This window comes from Microcaecilia unicolor, unplaced genomic scaffold (assembly GCF_901765095.1).
Source record: "Microcaecilia unicolor unplaced genomic scaffold, aMicUni1.1, whole genome shotgun sequence".
Classification (NCBI taxonomy): Eukaryota; Metazoa; Chordata; class Amphibia; order Gymnophiona; family Siphonopidae; genus Microcaecilia; species Microcaecilia unicolor.
The window spans coordinates 88,419-115,042 of record NW_021963033.1 but is presented as its reverse complement, the minus strand read 5'-3'; the positions used below and the strand labels follow the sequence as shown (position 1 = coordinate 115,042).

The following is a 26,624-nucleotide window of genomic DNA, read 5'->3' as shown; positions in this document are numbered from 1 at the left end:
ATTTCTGGTCTACTAACTTAATGAAAAGGAAAGTGGAAAGAAGGGAGACAAAGAGGACAGAGTAAAATCCTTTCTTTTTTTTTTTTTTAAGAAATTTAAACTTGATATTGACATACCTTGCAATTAAACCATCAAGACCAAATTTCTTTGCGACACCTTCCAACATTTTCACAGGGTTGACTTCTTCACTTTGACCTTTTTCTTTTTTGCCAGACTTGCTTTTCTTCTTTTCATTGGCTATGTGCACTTGGTTGTTTTTGTAAACCTCAAATGCAGACTTTCCTTTTATACCTTCCTGAAAACTCATTTTATGGAGGTTGGAGATGAGTGCATCTTGATGTTCTTCAGGTTTTTCCTTGTGCAATTGTCTTGGTTTGTAGCCTTGGGTCAAAAGATCACAAGCATCCGTATAAACGAACTGTAGAATGTAAGCAAACAACTCTGGGTGGACTTTCTCTATTACAAAGAGGTCACACCCTACTGCATCCTCATCTTTTCGATAAACATCGGAAGAGTCAAACCCACTGTCCTGGCCTGGAATGAAGAGCTTTCTGAAGAAATCTGATCTTATGGCCAAGATGTACTTGTGTACTGAAAAGGTCCTGGTATCCACCTGGAAAGTCACGTCATGGACACTGTCCATCTCATTCTTTTCATCTAACAGCTTCCGTAAGTCTTCATAAAATGTTGATGATGAAATGGAAGGAATTTCGTAAAGGCTAGAAAACAAAACACATCCTATGTTAAATATAACCCCTTATGTTTACTTTACTTCACAAATTCTTACAAGCTAAAGTGAATATCCAAATATATACCAGAAACATTTCATGTTTCAAGTCTGTTTTTTAATTTGATATACTTCCTTCTGGACAAGCCATCAAGGCAGTTTACATTACTAATAATAATATGAGAACAGAAAAATCATAGAGGAAAATAAACATTACATACACACTTTTTACCTCAGTTTTACTTTATAAGCAGCATACATGCATATCGGCCAACAAGAAATTAAGTCAAGACATGTAAAATAAGTAGCAAAGGAACTGTAGTAGTTAAAGATGTATTTCTACAATCATCTGAAGATTTAGGCAGTAAAATACTGTAAAATACAACCCAACATACCTGCAAGAAATTAACTAATTTGATAAACTAACTCTCCAGCTTCAACTAGAGTCATAAGTAGCAGCTTATAAAGCATAAGCAAGCGAAGGAATAAATGCTTCTTGGTATACATGAGGCATATAATCTGAAAGACACCAGTGCTGGACTGTGTAATACCACTAATAAAGGTGGCATACACAGAACACTCCCCCCCCTCCTTCAAGTTTCAACAGAGCCCACTTTTGGTTTGGCTGTATTAAGCACATGCTATAGACCATAGCCTATCAAGCTTTGTGTTCAAGCAAAATGGTTCTCAGCCCCATTTTATGCTGGTCATAGAAGGAACTGAGACATGCAGATCAGTGCATCTCAAGTTTCAGCAGTATTTTAGAACAGAATCTGCTGACGTAGAGCCCGATCTAAAATACAGGAGAAATGGATATCTATGTGCTGGGTGTCTGCATTTAAAAAAAAACAAACATTAAAAAATTGATGGGGAATAGATGTCTACGAACTTGCCACGCCCTTGTCCCTCTCAAGAAATGACCAGACCATGCCCCCTTGCCATTTTCACGCACTTGGGTTTGATATGTGCATATTCCGGCTTTGTAAAATAGGAACTTAAAACATTTATTCAAGACAAAAGGTTAAATAACAATTTATGCATGTATCAAATGTGAATAGGACTAGAGGCTGACCGAAATCAGCAGTTTTGGTTCTATCTGAAACCAAATCTGCGGACAAAATCCATGACTCAGTTTCGACCAGAACCGAAACTGTGGCCCTACCCTCTGCTGCTGCAAGAAAGCCTCTCTATGCCCCTTGACAGAAAACACATCCTTCCCCCCCTCCTCAGGTGTAACACACCACTCCACCCTCCTCCACCACTTCTCATGGTAGGTCTAATGGTGCCTTCAAGAGAGGAGCATTCCGAGTTGTTCCTGCCCCCTTCCTCTGCACTGAAAAAACAGTGGCTGCAACTTCCCACAGCAGCCTCGCAAGACTGCAGCAGCAAGCGAAGGGGTTGCCTGGCTACAGTTTTGGGTTTCCACTGAAAATTCACAGGCATTTTTGGCAGAAACCCAAACCTGGATTTTTGTTCAGTTTCGGTGCCAAAACCAAAGCTGCTACTAACAAGGCATGAGAAAAATCTAGATAAATAAAATAAATTATTTGAAGTGGAGGAGTAGCCTAGTGGTTAGTGCAATGGACTTTGATCATAGGAAACTGGGTTTGATTCCCACTGCAGCTCCTTGTGACTCTAGGCAAGTCACTTTACCCTCCATTACCACAGGTACAAATAAGTACCTGTACATACTATGTAAACCGCTTTGAAAGTAGTTGCAACAAAAACACAGAAAAGCGGTATATCAAGTCCCATTCCCTTCCCTTGTAAAATGAGGCCTCTGTATACTATTGGTTCCCAAAATGTGGATCATGACCCTAAATGGGATCACAAAATCAGCGGATGGAGTCAAGTGTTGATAATTTTTAGTTTAGTGTTTTACCCAAGCTATTTGATCCACCCTTCCAAGAATGAACCTCCCCATTCCCTTCTCAGTCAACCTCCACATCAACCTGAAGTCATCTGCAATGGTTGTAGACTCATGAGACCCATCCCCTCCTCTTCAAGTACCTCCTATTAGACCAACAGCTCAGGGGGATTACACAAGTGGAGTACTGGAGTCTCTTAGCGTAAGCCGACTCTCAAGTCCCGTGTTGACTTCCCTGCTTTGGGTGAATGGGTTCCATCACCATTTGTCTGAGTAGAGCACTTTGAAAAGCATTCATGATCTCTCTAATTTTTTCCGATTCCACAGATGGAACTTTCCAATCCACATCTGGCAGACTGAAATCTCCCAGCAACAGCACCTCTCTTTTCTTTCCCAACTTTTGTATATCTGTGACCAGATTTTTATTTAGTTCCTCCGATTGTGTCGGAGGTCTGTAGACAACACCCATGTGGACAGAATTTCCATCATCTCTTTTTAAGGTGATCCATATCGCTTCTTCCTTTCCCCAGGCTCCTGTCATTTCAGTTGCTGCGATATAATTTCTCACATACAGAGCTACTCCTCCACCTTTACGACCATCTCTACCCTTCCTAAACAGATTATAGCCTGGTATGTTTGCATCCCATTCATGGGAATCATTGAGCCATATCTCCGTGATTGCAACAATGTCTAAGTCTGCCTCTAACATCAGGGCTTGCAGGTCATGAACTTTATTGCTTAGGCTGCAAGCATTTGTGGTCATCGCTTTCCATCTACATTTCAGTAGCATTTTTGTCTTCTGTTTAGTTTTTTCTTTAGTCTCACTTCCTGCTGTGTTGGTAAGAACTGATTTGCTAAGATTGTCGTTTTCATTGCTTTCTTTTCTACTGTCACATCTTGTCTTTAGCTGGAGGTGATCACTTGAAGTGAACTGCCTCCATATGCCACCCTTGCCATCTAGTTTAAATGCCTAGAAACATATTGTCTAAATTTCTCCCCAAGGATTTTTTTTCCTGCCACAGTAAGATGCAGCCTGTCATTACAATATAGTTTTTTTGTTTTTCCATGTATTGCCCCAATCTCCTTTATACCTAAAATCTTCTTCGTGACACCAGGCTTTGAGCCAGCTATTGAAATTCTCAGTACTTCGCCATCTTTTCTCTCCCTTTCCAAAGGTAGGTAGTACTTCAGAAAAAGCTATTGTTTGTATCAAAGGTTTTAACCCCTCCCCCAGCTCCTGAAAAGCTCTCTGTACTGCAAGTGGGGTATTACTGGACAAGCCATTTGTTCCCAGGTGGATTACAACATCCGTGTTTGACTCCTTAGTTTCTTCTCTGACTATAGAGAATATCTGCTTGGTACTCCTGGTAGCTGAGGAGCCTGGAAGGCATTTCACTTTGAATGGCCCCTTGAACTGTGTTTCAAAGTTAACGCCTCTGATGATGGAATCCCCTAGTAACAACAGTTTCCTGGTATGAGTTTCAAAGTAACATTTTAATTTATAACCAGTGTCTATAGTTTTGGGTTGTTTTTTTATTTTATTTTTTTTTTGGGGGGGGGGGCGGGGGAGTTGCACCTCTATGGGTTTTCCAGTTTTGATATATTCAGACTGGTGTACATCCAGTCATACTTCACAGCTCAAGAGAGACTATCCTCTATATTTGGTTCAAGCTTTTTTGTTTGCACTGCTAGAATGATGATGGGGTTTACTGAAAACAATTGCTTCCAGGACAAACCATTACGTTAAAAATGGAAAAACTGGCTAATTAGTAAGTAGAAGAGGCTATGATAAAAGCCTTCATTTCTGTAAAGAAAGGAAAATAGTTAAACACACACACACACACTGCTTCCAAACAATTTAAAAGCTGAAAGAAAACGAAAATGCTGAAAATAAATTGCATGTAAACTTGAGAAGGGAAGAAATGATATTGGGCTTTTATAAGGAACAGCCAGAAAAATTTAAAGGATGCAAGGCATAAGAATTGAAAGATTCAGTGTTTCTTCCATATTTTATTTTCTTTGATCATAGGGAACTATCAACTGATTCCATCTACAGAAGATCTTGAATGTACCTTGTTTTAGGATCGGACTGTAAAACTGCAAAGTTGCATCCATTGGGATCACTGGTAACACTAACAGCTCTGTGCACAAAAGTGAGCTTCTCAAGTCTTATTTTCTCATATACAACGTTTGTATCACAGTGACTTGATGATTCAGATGCTGAACTATAAAGATTTGACAGAGATTCTGTGAAAAGAAAACAAAAAAAAATAATTTTTAGAAAACAAATTTAGAAGATCAATCACACGGAAACATAGTCATATGGAATCCATGGGAGAAGGGGGGAAGGGTCCAATGAGGAAAATCTTTGAAGATGGAAAGTGCAAATAAACACACAAGTTTTGCAAACACCCAAACTGTACCATGAATTTTGGCCTGGAAATCACCAATAAGCACAAGCATGTCAGAATCATGAATGTTTTTCAATCTGGCTAATTGTACAAAGCAAAAATGAATAAAAGATTCTTGCAGAGTCAGGATCTTACCTTTCTTTTCTGAACACTTTTTTCCTTCTCCTGCCCACCTGCCCATAAATCCTTCACCTTCTTGTGTAATAAACATTATTTCATTCTTACTCAATGCAATGTCAGATACATAAACCTGTTGTCCATACAAACATCGACATTGCTTCATGGTACTGCTGCTTGACCTCCAGCAGAACACCTAAAAAAATGAACACACCCAGAATACAACCACTTAAGGTAACAATATGCAACAGGACATTACAGTGAAAAAGCTCCTATCATTAGAATTATTTCCTTAAGGTAACACTGGCCACAGGGGTTTATTTCAGATCTATGCACATTTCAAAGTTGGGGCCCTGTTTACTAAACTACATTATAGGTATGTTAGCATCTTTAACGTGCGTTAACCATGTATGCGCATTAACTGCGTATGCGCCTACAATATCCCTATAGATGCCTACACTGTTAGCGAGCACGTTAATTGTAGGCACGTTAAAAATGCTAACGCACCTTAGTGAACAGGGCCCTTAGCGTAGAAAGCTCCTGTGTGACCTCAACAGCAAAGACCCAGTAGGAATTATCTGAACTAATTACAATATTTTCTTATTTTATTTTACTCTGCCACTCTTATAGACTATTGAGAATTTCACATCAAGATGTAGGTTCTAAAAGTATCCAAGAAACATCAATCTTTTAAGATTTGGCTTTAACCTTTTCATGTCTTATCCATAATATTCTTACATTTCTGTAGTTTTACTTATGATAGAAATTTTTCAATTAACAAAGCCCTGCTTTACTTTACAGAAGATTATGCAAATTGGTTAAAATCTTACTCTAACACATAGGTTAAAGTGATCAGTACAATGCAGCATTTAAAATCTATAATTAGCACAATGAAGAATTTACAAACTTGAGGCTGTGACACTACTACCTTAAAAACACAAACATGAAATACCACTAGATGGTGCTGCATGATCATTCAATGGGCTGATGTCATTACACACACACATTTATTTATGACATTTGTATCCCACATTATCCCAAGAAAGTTCAGGTTCAATGTGGCGTACAGTAAATTCTAACAATTGACAAGTCCAAAATTGCATTAAATATATAGTCAGAAACTTATAAGAATGTGAATCAGTTGCTTTCTTCAATGACAGATGATCTCACAAAGAAAGTTTTTAGCAATTTACAAAATATGAAATATGAAAATTAGCACATAATTCAAAGGTATCACAAACATATCTCTTGACAGACAATAAAGTTAGCAGTAAAGTGAAGATATGTACCTGTAGCCCCTTTGAACTTTTACTAAGATATTCTCCCACTTTCTCTGTGGTCTAAACACTCCCGCCCTAGATTTAAGTCTGCACTTACAACTTTTCTTTTTAGCTGTGCTTTTCATGGCTGCTCGAGCTCTAGTTATTGGGTTTCGTCAATGGAGCTCAATGTTTTGCCTTTCCCTTCTCTCCTAATGTTATCGCTAGTGTCGCCATTCTAATTAGGTTCCTTAAGTATCTCCACTTCTGCTTGTTTTCTTTTCTCACATCTATCCTCTCTACAACTGACGTTCCTTTCTACTTCTGTAATTCTTTTGGAGTTTTCTCTTTTGTTTTTTTTTTTACTTTGTAAACCGTTTTGTCTGCAATGTTGTGAAAGGCGGCATCTCAAGTCCAATAAACATAGTACAACCCTGGAGAAATAGAAAACAGAAATGCATTTCCTCCTGTACCATGCAAACCACAGATATATCAGAGATGCTGCACATCCAAATTCCAAAACCAAATCTAAATTTTCTACCTTTATTATCTGGACAGCTCAGCCTCCATAGCTCATTCTGTGGGCAGAGATTTGATATTCTCCCATGATCTTACATGGATTAGCTGAAGACAGTTCTTCTTTCATGAGGGGCACACATATGGATTCTACATATGGTGCCCAAATTTGGCTTCCTAAATTTTGACACGTGACCAAGATACATAGACAACTTAATTGATTAACGAGTCATCAACTATCAATAATTGGGTGCTTTTAACCAATTAATGTTTATTGGCAACAATTCGATTTTGTGCATGCATCTGGGTGCACGTTATTCTATAATGCTGGGTGCCCAAATCCCATAGCGTATAACTCAAAAGGGATCATGGCCATTTCGCTCATTGTTACAGAATACTGGCTCAGTGCGCCTATCTTGGGCATCAGCATTTACACCTGGTTTCAGCACCTATAAGTTAGGGCACGGGAATCGGCACCAAGTTTGATTCTATAAAGGGCACATGCCCTTTATAGGATTGTGCTTAGCACCAATCTTTTCTGGCGCCCATTCTTGAGTGCGATTCATAGAATTTCCCCCTATATGTGAGTTCAGGGTGTGCAGAGCCTGAGCTCATTCATTAATATCTGGTGACCATCAGTCAACTTTACCAGACAACTGGAGCCAGTGCTCAGTACTGGCAAGTACCCTATGAAAAAAGAGCCCTGCTGAAAGCATTTCCAAGCCATTCTTTCAGCAGCAATTTTTTTTTAAATACCTAAAGTTGAAAAGTTAAAAATTTAGAAATTTTCTTCTAATAGTCCACATGAAACGATACGATACGATAAAAACTTACTCTTCCAGCCTGATCCAGGGCTAGTATGCACACCTTTGATCCTCATCTTCTTTAAGGTGCTGTGCATCAGTCTTATAGTCAGGAAATCCTCCTGTAACAAGAACCTTCTTTATGTTCAGCTGTCTGTGGGACAAAACCAGGGAAGTTTAAATCAGATACTAAAAAACTGATTTCAAGAGCATGAAAGAAAAAGATAATAGTTTGCCTGAAAATGTGGAGGCTCATTCTCAAAACACACAGATTTACAAAGTTGCAAGTCATGTGCTTTGAAAATGAGCACCAAAGAAAGCTATTCTCTTCAACACAGTATGTAAACTTTAGACAGGTAATTTTATAAATGGAGCACCTAGTTAAGAGGGCACGTAGGGTGATGAATTCATGGACCGGCCTCCCAGTGGAGGTGGTGGATTTGAAAATGGTATCTGAATTCAAGAGAGCTTAGGACAATTACGTAAGAGCTCTAAGGAAGTGAAAAGGAGAGTATATGGCATGGATGGGCAGACTGGATAGGCGATATGGTCTTTACCTGCCTTCATTTTTCTATGCTTATAAGATACTTGCATGGCATCTGGCGAGTAGCCACCCAGACAGTTCCCACCAACCAATTCCCACTTAAGGGGGACAATTCCCACCCAGGATATTTCCCCCCTCCACCCGGTTATTTCCCATCCTCCCTATCCTTTTTTTTAACCTTTGTTTTAATTCTTGTATCACGTCTCTTTTTTGTTTTCTGAGTGAATTCCCATAAGTCCTGACAAGTGCTCATTTCAAACGCTGACAGGATTAGGTGCGTTGCTGACAGGGAGGATCGTTTGTGCAGCAGACGGATGTACATAGATGAAGTATAATAACAGAATAACTTTTCATAGGTACGGTGGTAATTAGTTATAATTTGTAATCTGTATGTCATTTTGAAGGGCTGATTATAGGGACACCTAGCACCATTTGTGCAACATATGGATGTACATAGGAGACATATAATAACGGAATTACTACTCTACCTATGAAAAGTTATTTGTTATAATTCATAATCAGTGTGTCACTTTGAGGGGCTGAATATAGGGACACCTAGCACGTGCTGTGCTCAACATTAAGAGTTTCTATCTATTTAATTACTTATATCCGGCATTAAACATGAATTAGGTTGAAGCCTGGGAGCATTTAAAATCTTTTTTTTTCCTGTTCCTATATTTTCTGTTTAGTGGCAGGCAGGATGTAGTGTAAAAAAACTACATGTCTACAAAGGGAAAGAGATGTGTAAAAGGTAATTTTCCCCCTCCCAAATGATCTAGAAGGGGAAGGGAAGGAGATTAATTGTCCTAATGTTTCTTGAGTTTCTTTTTTTTTTAAGTTATAGCTGGGAATTGTCCTCCCTGATGTGGTAGGAATTGGTTTATGGTAATTGTCCTAGGTGCCAATTGTCTAGATGGGAATTGATGGGTGGGACTGACCTAGAACCCTAGGACAATTACCACCTAGCCAATTCCCACATCTCCAGGGAGAACAATTCCCACCTTTAACAATCATGAAGCATCACAGTCTGAAATGTATCTCCTTCTGTTCCAGATCTTTTTTTTGGAGGGGGGGGGACCATGCACCCCCACACCCCACAAACATTACCTTTAACATGCCACATCACAAAAATTTAAATAAACCAAAATCCAAATTAATAATCAGCATAAAATATTTTATATCTATCTATATATCTATCTATCTATATATATATATATATATATATACATACATACAGAAATTACCACCAACCACACCGTGCAACATTTCTTATAAAAAAAGATAAAATGCTTAAGAAAAAAAAAAAAAAAAACAGAACACCAACACAGCAAAAACAATGAAAATTATATGCCAGTAAGAAATATCCGGGGGGGGGGGGGGGGGGGGGGGAACAGCCCTAGGAACAATTGTTCACCTTGGGAAAAAGTCCTAGGAGAGAATTGTCCAGGTGGGAATTGGTGGGTGGGAACTGTCCCGGTGGCAACTCGCCTGCTACACACAGATGCTGTTTATTCATTTGGATTTTGGTTTATTTTCATTTTCTTTTGGTGTGGTGTGGCATGTTAAAGGTACTGTTTGCAGGGGGGGGGGGGTGCACTGCCCCCCAAAATGATCTGGAAGGGGAAAGAGAAGGAGACAACTTTTAGACTGTGATGCTTCATGACTGATGAGGGTGGGAATTATTTAGGTTATAATTGTCCTAGGTGGCAATTTTTTAGAAGGAAATATGTGGGTGGGAACTGTCCAGGTGAAACTGACCAAGAACCCTATAAAGTAGTTACTTGACTTGAAAAGAAAAATAAACATACTTTGAAGCCAGCTTCTTGCATTGGTAGTCTGTAAGTAAGTAAATGTCCCCTCTTTCAGTGATACACACTGTAGCACCATCACTTGCAGCAGCCAGAGAGACAACTATGTCCTTATGATGTAGAGCAGACACTTGACGAGGACCGACTACATACTTCTCTCCATTTGGATCTAGCAAGTATCCTATAAATTCAGAGAATGGAACTTTAACTGAAGTATACTGTAGTGCAATTAATGAAAAAAAAATCTCATCACCTAGTTGAATATTTCAGGTAGCAAGACAGGAACTGATGCAACTAAACATAAAATTTGCTTATTATACTACTATCATGCTTTATCATTATCATGTTACCCAAGATACTTCTGTAATACTAAATGTCTATTCTCTTATATATTTTCACTATCCATGATGTATTGTAAGCCACATTGAGCCTGCAAAGAGGTGGGAAAATGTGGGATACAAATGCAATAAATAAATAAATAAATAAATAATATTACAAAGAAGAGCAGGGGGTGAGGGAACAAGGACGCATCAAAGTCTGATAAACACTGATACAATAGATGTTTTTGATTTAGATTTGGCAGATTAGAACATTTGTCCCACACAGGCTGGTAAATTTGTATTTATTTACACATTCTTGATATACCGCAAGGGCCCAGACTGATTTCTATGTGATTTACAATTTTTTAAAAAAGCATCTTGTGCAAGTGGAAGAAGAGGAGAAAAGCAAGGAGTACTAGGGGTATAAGTCAGGCCATAGGGAAGGTTTGAGAGCAACCTTAAACTAAAGGAGTGTTCCAAGCAGAGGTGCACCAAGAGTGTATTCTAGAACTTAGGACCAATGTAGCTCATAGTAAGAGGCACAGGTAATGTCCATGCGACTGAAAGAGAGAGGCAGAAGTGCAAGCTGTCCTGTGTTGATAGAGTGGAGGATTCTAGAAGGGTGTGGCAGCATCGTTCGTGGCTGGCTGCAGGACCTCATAGAAATGTGGTGCACACACAACACACACACGTTGCAGGTAAAAATAAAAATGTACTTTACACAAAAAAGCTGTAGTCAGCTCTGTTACTTCACAGGCTTAAGTAAAGTCTCTTTTCCTCTCTCACAATATAATACACGTCAATATTCTTCATGGGGATGGCTCCTAGCCAGACCCAAACACTGTGGCAACAAATGATGTCTTGGGTCCCTTCTGCACACACCCCAAACTTACACACTAGAAATACTCTACAAAGTTCTTTCCTATCCTGGCAGTCATCTGTCCGTGTATCATTAATTTCTGGCGGCTGACTTATCTGCTTAGTTTCCCACCCCAGGAAAACACTTTGCTCTGGCTACTTCTCTTCCCTGGCACTCCCCTCAGGTACTGTAGCCTAGGTTGCCACTCCCTTAGACACATCTTGACTCGGGGCCTCTTCTGGGAAACCGCTTCACTCAGGGTCTCCTTGATCTATTTTACCTCAAGGTATTTAACCACGTGCTTGCCTGAGCCCTTCCTCTCCAACTTACACTAAGGTGACTCAGTCTCAGTTAGGAAGTGTTCCTATGAGAACCCAGCTGACTCAGTCGGAAGGAGCGATCCTATGAGAACCTGACCAGGTACCACCCACTCCCTCACAGGGGAATATATGGGGTGAGCAAACAGTTGACATAGGCGGAAGCAGATGGAAAATGCCCTTTGAAGACAAGAACTAGGATCTTGTCTTCCAGCCTACCTGGCTGCCTATCTCCTCATGTAAGTTGATACATGAGGAGATAGGCAGCCAGTTTTTGGCCTGGAGACATGATCGAAAGTTTTGGAGTTGTAAAGAAGGCAAATAGCAGTACACTGAACGAGTTGTTGTAGAGAGTAAAGTGGCATAAAGGGAGTTAGAGTGATCAAGGTGGGGGTTTACCAGATTTAGGGCCCAATGCACAAAGCTTAAACGTTTGCTTTAGACTGTTTGTAGCCAGTCTAAAGCAAACATTATTTAGTGAGCTGTGGTTCTAACGTGTGATGTTAACAGCCAGCAAGAACCCCATGCAAATATATTACAATAAGCTCATCATTATTCTAACGAGCATTTGGGGAAAAGCTCATCAGTATTATTATGAGTATTTGAGGCGATGCACAGCTTCAGAGCACCTAGCTTTAACAAATTAATTTTTTGCTCTGAAGATAACAGAGAGGAGGGAAATACAAACAAGCAACTGCAAAGGATGCCTGCTTGTGCTCCATACCTCTCCTCTCTTGACCCCAGCACCCACCCCCCACAACCCCTCGAATCTTTTAAAGATTCCGCGGTGGTCTAGTGGGCCTTGACCCCGCCTCCCACCACACACCCAAGCAACAATTCACTGGTGGTCCGGTGGACCCCACACCCCCTCCCTGCCACCCCCAGCCTACTCACCCTCGTAGTCCAGGGGACCCCACCCCTCCTCTCCCAGCAAAGATCTACCTGGAGGTGTAGTGACTCCCCCTCCCCTCCCTGTATCTTAAAAAGCTTGAGGCAGGAGAGAAGGAGCAACACCTCCTCCCTCCTGCCTCTAGACCCATCCAGAACAAAATGGATGTGCCAAGAGGCAGGAGGTGTTCCTCCTGCCTCCAACTTTTTAAGGTACGGGGCGGGGAGGGGAGGTAATCACTAGACCACCAGGAAAATATTTGCTTGGGGGTGAGGGTCAGATCCAATAGACCACCAGGGTATTTTACTTGGTGGGAGGGGCAGGGTACAACAGAACACCAGGGCTTTTATGCTCGGGGATCATTATCCACTGGACCACCTGGGATTTTTTACTCTGGGGGAGGGGGTCCGGAGGCAGTCCACTGGACCACAAGGGATTTTCGCCAAGCTGTCAAACAAATTTGAAAACTCTGAATCACAAACAGTGACCGATACACGAAGGGGGATCTGTGCATTTCATTTACATAAATTCTCCTTTGTACATTGGTCGCTATTTATGACTCAGTAATTTTTACCACGGCACTCGTATTTAACAGGTGCAGCTGTGCATCAGCCCCTTAGAAGAGGGAATTAGATTGCAGTTGAGGGGAGAAAATGCCTCACGGCATGAACACAATGGAAAGCAAAGAAGAAGCACGAATAATTGAGTCGATTTTTGGCTTAAAGATAAAGTAGTGATCAAAAATTATACCAAGGATTTTAACATAGTGAGCCAGCTGATACAGTGTATCTAGATTTAATGGGACAGAGTTCCTGAAAGAGCAGACGGTCCTCAATGAGGGGACGAGAAGGGAGGAGTACATAAGGGTTAGGGAAGTGAACTGCTTGGCATTAAGGAATAGGCAATGATCATATAGCCAAGCAAAAACATACTTAGGACTGAAATTAAGCTCAGAAAGATTAGAGGGACTAGATAAGTAATGATAAGGGATCTGAATATTACCTGCACAGTAGAAAAGAGTGCAGTTGTGTATTCTAACTCACTTCTCTTTGACCCTCTCCTGGAGGCACACGTGGAGGGGCATAATCGAAAGGGACGTCCTTGTTTCGATTTGGACATCCTCACAGAACGTCCCGATCCAGGGGCGGGGAAACCTGTATTTTCGAAACAAGATGGTCGTCCCTAGTTTTGGTAGTTTCTGATTTTCGGCAATAATGGAAACCAAGGACGTCCATCTCAGAAACGACCAAATGCAAGTCATTTGGTCGTGGGAGGAGCCAGCATTTGTAGTGCATTGGTCCCCCTGACATGCCAGGACACCAACCAGGCACCCTAGGGGTCACTGCAGTGGACTTCATAAAATGCTCCCAGGTACATCGCTCCCTTACCGTGTGTGCTGAGCCCCCCAACCCCCCCCCAACCCCCCCCAACCCCCCCCCAAAAACCCACTACTCACAACTGTACACCACTACCATAGCCCTTACAGGTGAAGGGGGCACCTAGATGTTGGTACAATGGGTTTGTGGTGGGTTTTGGAGGGCTCGCTGTTTCCTCCACAAACGTAACAGGTAGGGGGGAATGGGGCTGGGTCCGTCTGCCTGCACCCACTAAAACTGCTCCAGGGACCTGCATACTGCTGTGATGGACCTGAGCATGGCATCTGAGGCTGGCATAGAGGCTGGCAATCAATATTTTTAATGATGTTTTTTTGAGGGTGGGAGGGGGTTAGTGACCACTGGGGGAGTAAGGGGAGGTCATCCCCAATTCTCTCTGGTGGTCATCTGGTCAGTTCGGGCACCTTTTTGTGCCTTGGTCGTAAGAAAAGCACAACCAGGTAAAGTCGTCCATGTGTTCGTCAGGGACATCCTTGTTTCTTTCGATTATGGGTCAAGGATGTCCTAGTTTTACACACGCCAAAATCCCACCTTTGCTATGCCTCCCTTGAACTTTGGCCATCCCTGCGACGGAAAGCAGTTAGGGACGTCCAAAATCGGCTTTCGATTATACCGATTTGGATGACCCTGTGAGGACGTCCATCTTCCGATTTATGTCGAAAGATGGGCGCCCTTCTCTTTCGAAAATGAGCCCAATAGTAAGTTGGGTTTTCAGGATTACCACGATGAATATATATGAAATACAATTGAATACGAGTCTCTCTATATATTCAGATTTGCATCATACATGTACATTATGGAAATTCTGAACCCTCTCACTGCTTTCTTTATTCTTTGAGCTCTGGCCTCATACTTCCTTAATCCTCTCACTACTGTGCTCCCACCACACACGAAAGTTTATCATACAGCTATAGTATGTACAAAAAATGGCACAGGTACCTGGTTGGCAGCGGGGGGGGGGGGGGGGGGGGGGGGGGACAGAAAATTCTGAAAGGGAACTCCATAGTTCATAGTATCTGAAGATTGGAGGCTGGCCAGTGTAACACTGATTTTTAAAAAAGGTTCCAGGGGTGATCCGGGAAATTAAAGACTGGTAAGCCTGACTACAGTGCTGGGCAAAATAGTGGAAGCTATTATAAAGAATAAAATTACTAAATACATAGACAAAAATGGTTTAATGGGACAGAGTCTGCATGGGTTCAGCCAAAGGAAGTCTTGCTGCACCAATTTGCTTCATTTTTTGAAGATGTGAATAAACATGTGGATAAAGGTGAGCCAGTTGATGTAGTGTATCTAGATTTTCAGAAAGCTTTTGACAAAGCTCCTCCTGAGAGACTCCTGAGAAAATTAAAAAGTCATGGGATAAGAGGCAATGTCTTTCTGTGGATTAGGAATTGGTAATTGGACAGAAAACAGAGGGTAAGGTTAAATGGCCATTTTTCTCAATGGAAGAGGGTGAATAGCGGAGTGCTGCAGGCATCTGTACTGAGGCAGGTGCTATTTAACATATTTATATTTATAAATGATCTGGAAATCGGAACAATGAGTGAGATGATTGAATTTGCAGATGATGGAAACTATTCAAAGGTGTCCTGAGACGAGAGGGGGGAGAGGAGGGGAGGAGGGGCGGGTCCTGGAATTCGAAGGGGGGGGGTGCCTGGAATTCAGAGGAGAGGGAGGGAGGCAGGTAGGGGGGGCGTGGAACTCGGAGGGAGGGAGGCAGTATTCTATAACTTTAGCACGAGTGCTAGGAATACTCCTGACCCATCCGTGCCCCTCCCACATCCACACCCCCCTAGCAGTTTCATGCTAACAGGAAATATACACTAAAATTACAGAACATATAATAACACCTAATTTAACATTACAATTATGCGTGTAACTGGCAGTATTCTATAATCTGTGTGCATAATTTTGCACAGTTAAGAATGAAAACAGGAACACAAGATTACAAAATTAGGGGGACAGTGTCATGATTGCTTGGATCCTGCCTTGCTTTGGCTTTGTTTATCTGGGCTCCCATGAAGAACTAGCAATATAGTGGTGTAAGACTGTACTTCTTATAATTTATGAGGAAGCCCAGAGCCTATAATATTTCTGGAGTGGGTTGTATGGTACTCAATTGTTGTTCTTTGGAGAGTGCAGAAAGAAGCCAATTAAACAGAAAGTGGTATGTATTGCAACTATGGCCAAACCTTTTGTGAAAGGTCAGAGCTAATGACGGGCCCAAAGGGAACACATGGTACTGGCAATCTTGTCTGCAGAATGTGAAGCACAGACACTGCCAGTGCTGGGGAAGGACCGAGATTTAAGTATAGGTATCCCTAACTCTAGAAAGGTTACCAAACTGTTGCAACCAATAAGCATGAGATTCGTGGCAAGGGAGTTCAGACTGAATTTCTCAGGAGGAGACTGAGCTTGCAAAGATCCAGAACAGGCTGGAGACCTCATGACTTCTTGGGGGATTAGAAAGAATCTGGAGTAGAAGTCATCACCCCATTGTGCAGGAGAAACTAGTTCTTCTACTGCATTGCTGCTAGGATGGCAACATGATGCTGAGGAGTGGTGGAAGTATGTATGAGCCTTGAAGTAGGAGGTTTGCAAAGGAAGCTGTTTGTATCCCTGACTGTTGTGATTATTGGCTAGATGTTTCTGAAATAAAAGAGGCTACCCCCTACTAGCAGAATGTCAAACTAGGTGTAGGTTTAAGGGCATTTGATGTGCTGGGTGTCAGTACCTTGATCTCGCAGGGCCTTGTCTTCTGAGAGCAGGCTAAGGAAACTGACATTAGGAAGATGATAGAGGGTACCCAGAGAATCTCCTTTGGGGATAAAACTGCTGGAAGAACTGTTAGTGATAAGGTCTTCAGTATGTGGATTGCCCTGGCCTCCTGTACTTTAGTGATTGATCAGGCAGCTATGAGGAGAGTTCCTGCAGAACAGAACAGCTGTCTTTGATCTGGGACTGTGTCTTTGACCTTGCCCCCAAAGAAGTTGTCTTCCCTACCCCACCCCACATCACTAAACATGGTGCAACTACCAGGCAGTTACGGAAGTCCTCTTTGAGACCAGAGGCATCAAGTCAAGCCACAAGCTGCAAACTGATGGTGTTGGCTGTGGCTCACAAAGTTATGTTGTAGGCATTCTAAGTAGACTGCATGAGATGGTATGTGGCCTCTTCCAGGGCAACATGAAATTTTAAGGACTTGTCTCTTCCATCCCCAAAAGTTGAGATGGAGGATTTCTCAAGCTGCTGAAGCAAAGAATGGTTGTAATGGAGAGTTTTAACATCTATATAAATAAATCCCACCTCGAACGTTCTGAAGCGCACTCCGTGGCAGTGAAGCACTGAACTCCTGTACTCTTCGTAGGCTAGGCTATCAGGACCACTCACCCTCACTCATAGACCCGCCCTCAGCCACGCCCCATCCTATATAATAATTCTCACCTCCAACATTCTGAGGCTGCCTGGAACCATTGTTTCCGCTGGAGGTGGTGTCCCTCACGTAGTAGATAATAGTGACATCACACAACCCACACCAGATTGGCCAGTAGAAGGGAGAGGGGCGGAGCCACGATATAGGGAGCAGTGAATCAGCACAACACTGGGAATGCATAGCAGCAGGACCAGAAGCCTCTCTCACACAGTTACTCTCACATACACTCTCTCAAACATTCACACTCAGAGGAAAACCTTGCTAGTGCCCATTTCCTTTCAAACAGAAACAGGCCTTTTTTACTAGTCTGTACATAAAACACAACCTCAACGTTCTGAAGCCATCAGCACACTCCCTGAAGGGTTCGTTAGTTCATGGTGGTGAAGCCATCCAACTCTCCATGTCTCTGTGCACCGTCCTCGCGTCAAACGTGATGACGTCGAGGGCGGAACACAGACGGTCATCCACACACCCGCCCCACCCACACGTCACTCCCTTCCTCCATCCCTACCACTTCAAGGCCCGTCACGCCCCTACCAACAAGTTACACACTCCCCCTCCCTCCGATTGCAGCACACTTCCTCCGCGTTACTGCCCCCTGGACCCCCCTGCCACGACCCTCTGCACTCCACCCTTTCCTCCGAGAAACCTCCCCCGAAGCCTTCGCCTACCTCTGCTAACGGAGACGAACTTCTCTTCTTGCCTGCGGGGCATGGCTTGATGAAGGAGTATCTGTCGAAGTCTCTGTGCGTGCGTCTGACATCAGACGCACGCACAAAAACTAGGAGTGGCCTAGTGGTTAGGGTGGTGGACTTTGGTCCTGGGGAACTGAGGAACTGAGTTCAATTCCCACTTCAGGCACAGGCAGCTCCTTGTGACTCTGGACAAGTCACTTAACCCTCCATTGCCCCATGTAAGCCGCATTGAGCCTGCCATGAGTGGGAAAGCGCAGGGTACAAATGTAACAAAAAAAAAAAAAAGGAACGCCCCGCAGCCCAGAAGAGAAGTTCGCCTCTGTCAGCAGAAGTACGCAGAGGCTTCGGGGCAGGTTTTGCGGAGGAAAGGGTGGTGTCCACAGGGTCGCGCCATGGGGGGGGGGGGGCAGGCAGTAACGTGAATGAGGGGTTCTAATCGGAGGGAGGGGGGACTCTGCAACTCGTGGGAGGAGCGTGAAGGGGGCCTTGAACTGCGAGGGAGGGGGTCTGCAACTCGAGAGGGAGAGACGGAGGGACGGAGGGGGGTATGGAACTCGCCAAGGAGGGAGGATGGGTAGGAATTTACCTTGCTAGCGCCCATTTCATTGCGTTTTGAAATGGGCCTTTCTTACTAGTGTGCTATAATCTTCAGCATTAGCATAGTAACCTGTTATACTAAAATAAAAAATAATAGACAGAAAAGTCTATTTCAGCATTTATACCTCACATTTTCCAATTTACATCATTTCAGTGTGGCTTACAAACAAAATATAACTGTTACATTTGATTACATTTTCTGGAACTGGAAGATACTTGAAATATTATTAGAGTGTACGTGAGAAACGGTGGTTGTGTTTTTCTAGGCTTTTGTTGAAGGTATGTAGTTGGAGTTTGCAGTCAATGGCTTGTCTGTGGAGGGAAAGATATAGTTCAGATTAGTGTCAAGAATCAAATTAACAAGGTACATTCTAGTTGATATGTCTTACTTAGTGATCCCCCAATTCTTCTTTTTGAAGAAGGCGGCTTTGAGCTGTTTATGGAAAAGCAGGTAGTGGTGTATATTTCTTAAGGTCTTCAGGAGTGCGTTCCAGTTTTGCATGGATATATATGTAAAGCCCAACTTGTAAAATGATATGTATTGCAGACTCTTGCAATCAGGGAAGTGGAGTGTTAGGTAGTTTCTCGATTCATTGCTGATGATGCGCAATGGTAGAGTTAGTAGGTCTGCTATGTAACCAGTAGCAAGACCAAAAATAATTCTATATGCCAATGTACAGAGCTTGAATGTTATTCATGCTTTCAATGGGAGCCAGTGGGCTTGGGAGTAGTGGGGTGGTTCTGTTGAAGCAAGATTTTCTGTGAATCAGCCTTGCGGCAGTGTTTTACGCCGTTTGTAATTTTTTTCAGGGTCTGATCTTTGCATCCAGCGTAGATTCCATTACACTAGTCTAGGTGTGCTAAGGTTAGTGTTTGCATTAGCATTCTGATAATTTTTCTTGGGAAGTATCTTCTTATGTGCCTTAGTTTCCACATTGTTCGGAACATTTTTGTGACTACATTCGTTGTCTGCTGCTTGAAGGATAGGCTTCGATCTAGTGTAATCCCTAGGACTTGCAAGCTGTCTGATATCAGGTGGGTAATCCCATTTACAGTAAAGCTGCAGAAGGTTTCCTTGCAGTAGGTGGATGTGAGGATTAGGAATTGTGTTTTTTCTCTGTTTAATTTTAGTTTGAATGTAGATGCCCAGGATTCTAGAACATTCACTCCTTGGTTTGTTTTGGTATCGATTTCCATCGTGTCCTTGTCAAATGGGATGTAGATCAATACATCATCTGCATAGTGTAATAAATATAAAACATGCCCTGACATGACTTTGCCACCAGAGGGAACTCTCATGGTGGAAGGTTGGTGTACTGACCTGAAGGAGGCCACTGACAGGTTAAAACCAACCTGCATGCAAGGGAAGAGAACACTAGAGGGTGCTCTGGCATTGAAGAGGCTTGAGTTATCTTGTAGAAACCACTGGAGGGAGCCCTACCTCGGTGATAACCCGTCCCAAAATAGCTGGGAGGGGGGAGAGGTAGATGTTACCCTTTGCTAAGTGAGAAGGGGAGGGCTCGTAGCAGTGGGAAAGAAGTAGTTCCCTTTAGGATTTAAGCCCCTGGAGAAGGTTCTGGACTTTTCCAGAACCGGTAGAAGGAGCCCAGGAAAAGTGGGATTGGTGATAAGCAGTCCTTTAAAAAGGCACTTCCCCCAAGGGGAAGGGAACCACACTGAAGAAGGATGGATGCTGAGCAGACTCCAGCGAAAGGGACGAAGTCTGGTTGGAAACCCCGGGGCATGGACCCCAAAGGAAAGGTCCATAAGGAACTTAAAGACAAGGGGTACTTACCCAGATTCTATGATAATGGGAAGGATAAAGATGATTTGACCCCAGTGTGAAGGTAACACTGGGTCCTTTGAAGTAAGACTCTGATACTAACAGCCGGGGGTTGAGGACAGGACTGTAAAGTTGAAGTGAAAATAAAAGTTCTGTCCAAGCAGTGGTGGCTGTTCTAACCTGAGACCCAGGTCCCTCACAAAGAGGGCTCAGTCAAAGAGTATTTGATGAACTGTTTGGTGAAAGAAGAATTCCCTTGCAGAATGGTTAATGAAGCCTATAGAAGAGCTAGCTAACGCTAGCTGGAGTGGATTTGCTTACTGATTGACTAATTTGCATATCCTGCAAAGCCTATAGAGGAGCTAGCTAATGCTAGCTGGACTGGGTTTGTATATGAAGTGCCTATTTTGTATATCCGGTGAAGCCTGCTAATCCAGGGGTATATTCCCCAGAAAAGGTGCCAAAGGGGCGTCACAAGCATACGAGAACTGCAACCTGTTGCCAAGGGAAGCCTCGGGGTGGGGGGGGGGGGGGGGGAGTCTAGACACGATGGCTGGTAATTGAGAAATCACCCTGAAGGTAAAGAGGACCCCTACCCCTAAGACTGAAGGTATGAGCAGCTATAGTTAAGAGCTGTTTTTTTGGATGCTTCTGGGAATGTCCTGACTGAGTCCTGGGGCTCTGATTAAGGGCAGAGGTCCCCAAATTGAGTGTGGCTGCATCACAAGTTTGTTTAATATACTTTCCTAGTGACTGTGTGGGGGGAAGTTTCTTGATCTATAACACCTCCTATTGGAAAGGAGGAGTATTACAAGTGTGTCTCCTACTGAAAAGAGGAGATCATCAAATTAGATGAATAGATTAAAGCCGTTTCTTGCAGTATGTTGGCTAGTGGGATCATGATTACATTGAAGAGTATAGGGGAAATTGGTGAACCTTGCAGGACTCCACACTCTGCTGTTCAATGGGGAGGTGGGTGAGAGTGTGGATCTGGATGTCAAGAATCCCTTTAACCATTTTAGTACTTCTCTACCGATACACTACCAATTTTGTCCATAAGTATTACCAGGATCTTGTGATTGACCATAACAAATGTGCTTGACAGGTCGAACTGTAGCAGTAAGATTTTCTTGCCTGTGCTGATCTCTCTTTTGAAGTTGGCTAGTAGTGTTATTAGTACTGTTTCTGTGCTGTGGTGTGGCCAGAATCCCAATTGAGATTCGTGGAATACAGAAAAGTTGTTGAGGTAATCCATGAGCTGCTTGGCTACTAGGCCCTCCATGATCTTGGTCATGAGAGGTGTGGATGCAACCAGTCTGTAGTTTTAGATCTCCATTTTACTGTTTTGTGTATTCTTTGGGATTGGAGTTAGGACTACGCTGCTCTTTTCTGTAGGAAATAGGCCATTGGAAAGATGATGTGTAAGAACGGATTTGGTCTATGAAATGTGTAGGGGCTCCTTTCATCAGGTAGTTAGGAAAATCATCTAGAATACAGAATGCCATTGAGAATCTTTTATACGGTTTGACTAATGATGTCAAATGTGGGAGGAGTGAACATTGTCCAGTTTCTGTCCGCAACTAAACCTTGGTGATATGTTTCCATTTCCTCTATGTATGTGTCTAAGTTCCCATTGTCTCATGTCAGTCCTTTTCTTAGGTCTGCGATCTTATTCTCAAAGTATTTTGCTAGATCTTGTGCAGATGGGGTCATTTTATTCTGCGATGAAACAGGATTTATGGCCAGTAGGTAATGTACTGTTTTGTATAGGTTTTTTGCATTTCTATAGTCTGTTCCTAATTGTTCTCTGTACTGGCTGTACTTTGCATGTGTTATGTTCGCCTTGCAGGTTCTTATTCCTTTTTTCCATTCCAGCTCTGTTTCATCGGTTTTGTGCTTGAGCCATCTCCATTCTAGTTTTCTGCAGTGACTTTTTTTTTTTTTTTTTTTTTTTTTTTTTAAATCCTCATTGAACCAGGGAGATGATTTGGGTCTGTATTTTTTTCTTATTCATTACTGGGACAATTTTGTCTAATATGCCCCCCTTGCAGTTATGCACTTATAGAATAGTATGTAGTGCAATTATGTGCATAAGTGCTAATTTCTTTTCAGTAATTATGTGCGCAAGTCATGCCTAACTGCAGGTGCCCTGTTACAGAATTGTCCTGAAAATGCCTAATGGATTTTTATACCCACAGATACCAAATTTCAAAGGAACTGAGACTTCTAACCCTGTAAGTTATACAATTAAAACCCTGGATGAAAAAAATGGCATGGGAAGAGTGACTAAATATGGTCATGTGCTTTCACAACACAGCTATAAGTAGCCACTTTGGTGTATTTCTCACTTTTATCCTACCATCTTGGGTAGATGAAGAAAAACCTGCTTTGGATAAGCAGAGAGATCTTGTAAATGGTTATGCTCCATGGCTTGCAGCTTGGATTTATTCTCGGCAATGCAGATAGAAGTAACTGGGCAGACTGGATGGCACAATTGGTCTTTTCTTCTATTATCTACTATGTTACTTATAAGGCAGATGATCGAAAGCCCCGCACTGTTCCAAACAGTGCTCTAAAAATAGCGCTGGAACAGCACTGGGCTTTACCCATTTAAGCATGCTATTCACTCTGATGAAAGGGTAAAAGTGTGGGAGGATTGTGCCTTAGCATGCACTTGGGCACAAACACAGGGGCTGGAGGTCCATGGGACTACCAGACCCAGAAGTATCCCCACACAGAGTCAAGCAGACCTCCAGTCCCCAACCCCCCCCCCCCCAACACAAGTTCGGGGGGCTGGAGATCCGGTGGGTCTCCAGCCCCCCTACCCCTCCCCCCGGCATACCCTCCCATGAATGAAGCCCTGGTGGCCCAGTGGGCCGTGAGTCAATCCCCTCCCCACCCCTGGTGGTCTTACCAGCCCTTCCCCACCCCCCTACCTTCCATCAATGGAAGAGGAGGGAGGCCACCTCCCTCCTCCACCGAAGGCTTTAAGGGAAGCTTTGAACTTACCACAGGGAAATTCTAAATAAAGGTCATGAGGTAAAGACATGCATAAGGATGCACCATGGAGCTGAAAGCTGTATTTCGAGGGAGGGGAGTTCCAACTAAAAACTTAGGACAACCATAAGGTTAGCTTGGAAGAAGCAAAGAGTACACCATGGTTGATGAGGGACAAGAAGGGGGGGGGGGGGGAAGATAGATAAAAAGGCATTCCTGTATGGCTACAACTGGATTAAAATGATCCCTGTGGTGTGTTTAGGTAGGGGAAGGCAAACTACAAGCCTAGATTTCTTTTTCAAATCTATGCACATTATTTTTCATGGAAAAAGTTAACTACTTAAAAACCAGATGGCAAATATCCCACAGGTACTTTGCATCTATGGCAAGTTTCAAAGTGAAAGTACGCATTTACTTTCCTTTTGAAAGCTGGGCAAAGTGCACGGGTAAATAGTAAGTTGGGTTTTGCCCCAAAACACGGTTTCAAAATTGCTGACTGTGCTCACCTAGCTGACCACCATTCAGGCCCATAGTATAGACAGCCTCTTTAGTCCATAGCACTGTATGGAACTTTCCTGCAGATACTCCGACAACAGTCCTTCCTTTAAGACTTTTTGACTGAACCTGTAGACAAATAAAGGAAGTAGTTCACATTTCAGATAAGGGTTTCTATAATATACAGCAAAACAAATCTGAATCAAACCAATTAATACGAGCTATTCAATTAAAATAAACACTCCAAATACTTTGATTTTACCAAGTACTCTATAGGAACATTAAGGCAACTTTAAAATATTACGAACCTCTTCATAAAGGCAGTTAATAAATCCCAATCTTTCAATCAAAGTTATTTACAGAAGAAAAATGGATTGCTGAAAACTGCCCTTTGTTGAAACACACACAGGCTTCCATAGTGCAAGTACTTCTACCAGTTAAAAAAAAACAAACAAACCTATAAAGCTGTGTATCTTTATAAAAACACCTCTCAAAACTTGCAACAATCGCACAAAGAGACACCCATATACAGTTCCATCTGCTCGGGAGTTGGTGCTAATGTAGGCATGTGTGTTATAAAAATATGTGCAGGAGATCATGTGATACAGTGAGCTAAGCAGTCGTGCATCTGCTTGGCTCCGGAGACCCCCCTTTCTTTATTATCTTATTAGGAGACCCTCGTAATTTTGCTGGTTCTGCCAGGTACAGTATATGGGAGACTGCTATATGGGCAAGTTTCTTACCTCTCTGGGCAGAGCAAAGTCATCTAAAAGAGTGCAGAAGGAGAAGGGCAGACCCATGGAGAGGACAAAATGGCAGACACAGCAGGAACCACACTGCATGCATTTACAGAAATGCAATTATCATAGATTACTACTTCAGTGATTCAAGCTTTGGAACCCAAGTGGGAAAACCTGTTTGACCAAATATAGACTTTTGAGTCACACTTTACTGAGCTGAAGGAACAACGCATGTCTGACTTTAAAGATTATGCGGGCAACATGAACTCGGAGCTTGATGCTTTAAAGGCCCAGGTGAAAGATCAGGTGCTTAAATTGGATGACCTGGAAAATAGGTCCCGCAGCAACACTGTGCGTCTGGTGGGGCTGCCAGAAGCTTTGCCTGACAAAAAACTACCCCAAGCGCTGGAGCACTGGCCAGCCTCTTTTCTCCCGTCCATCGCTGGTGGAGATCAACTCCAGATGAAGTGTGCACACAGACTGGGGTGTCTGTGGCCCCGCCACACCAAACCTCGCGTGGTCATAGTAAAACTTTTAAATTATACAGATAAAGTAGAATTATTGAGATGTTACCACCAGAACCATGATAAATGGCGATATGAGTACAAGGCAGTATCACTTTTCAAGAAGTGCTAGAGCGATGGAAGCGGTTTACACTGATCTGCAATGGCCTCCACGAACGTGGGGTCCAGTTCTTATTTCTGTAACCTGCAATTCTTAAAGTTTACATAGATGGGTAATGGAAAATCCTGGAATCAGTGCAGGAAGCACAAGATAGAGGTATATAAAATAATGAGTGGAGTGAAACAGGTGGATGTGAAGCGTTTGTTCACACTTTCCAAAAATACTACGACTAGGGGGCATGCAGTGAAACTACAGTATGGTAAATTTAAAACAAATCTGAGAAAATTTTTCTTCACCCAACACGTAATTAAACTCTGGAATTCGTTGCCGGAGAACGTGGTGAAGGCGGTTAGCTTGACAGAGTTTTAAAAGGGGTTAGACGGTTTCCTAAAGGACAAGTCCATAAACCACTACTAAATGGACTTGGGAAAAATCCACAATTCCAGGAATAACATGTATAGAATGTTTGTACGTTTGGGAAGCTCACCAGGTGCCCTTGGCCTGGATTGGCCGCTGTCATGGACAGGATGCTGGGCTCGATGGACCCTTGGTCTTTTCCCAGTGTGGCATTACTTATGTACTTATGTAATGCTCTTCCAGGAGTGGATGGATAACCTTATAATTTATGCCTATTTTTTGCAGACCACCATTTCATTATATTAGCTCTGGCATGACTGTGGATTTTATGACTGACTGGGACCAGAGTTCTTTGCAAATAACGACTTACTGTGTTCTTTTATAAACTTGAGGGATGGCGGGGGGGGGGGGTGTCTCCCTGTCATTTTTGTGATCTCTTGTTCCCCTACTGAATGGCTGTAGGGTCACATCTAGAAGAATTTTTGGGGAAGGGAGGTTGGTTGGGAGCAGGCGGGGAGGGGGAGGCTGTTGCAGAGTTCTTGGGTTGCTGGGGGAATAAGGTTCCTTTTTCTATGAACAAGATGATTGTTTTTTTCAACATCAATTCGCGGGTGAGGTTGGGCACCTGGAGTGTGCCCTCATGAGATTCAGTCTTTGCTGTAATATCCCCCCATTCTTTTGTAACTGAGTAACATTGTACACAAGGCCTTGTGCCTTGTTTCATGGAACGTGGGGGATATTACCTCACCTATAAAATGCACTAATATACTGGGGGTCCTGACGTGCCATGCGCAAATATTGTGTGTTTATAAGAAATTAGGTTGTCTTCCACCGAGCATCAAAAACTTAAAAGAGTGGTAGGTTGGAGAGGTATACTGCTCCCCTTCTATGGGTTGACAGAATGGGGTAGTGATTTGCGCCACAAATCATTACAGTGCACTAGCAAATTGCCTTTCCATGATGAAAGGGGTCATTATTTAGGAATCCACATGAACTTGCAAGACAGGGAGCTGGTCTTAGTAGGGGCTTATGGCCCCATACCGTGGGAGGGCCCATTTTTTCGCCATCG

The 26,624-nt window shown here is 42.8% G+C and overlaps 1 protein-coding gene across 1 annotated transcript in view; it reads right to left on the bottom strand.

Moving 5' to 3' along the window:
* IBTK (inhibitor of Bruton tyrosine kinase) overlaps nt 1-26,624 on the bottom strand; it is a 183,793-nt gene that overhangs the window by 115,280 nt on the left and 41,889 nt on the right. Inside the window, 7 exon segments of the mRNA XM_030188611.1 lie at nt 117-719; nt 4,667-4,841; nt 5,141-5,318; nt 7,732-7,775; nt 7,778-7,854; nt 10,053-10,233; nt 23,846-23,963. Of these exon segments, the coding sequence (XP_030044471.1) occupies nt 117-719; nt 4,667-4,841; nt 5,141-5,318; nt 7,732-7,775; nt 7,778-7,854; nt 10,053-10,233; nt 23,846-23,963 (1,376 nt within the window).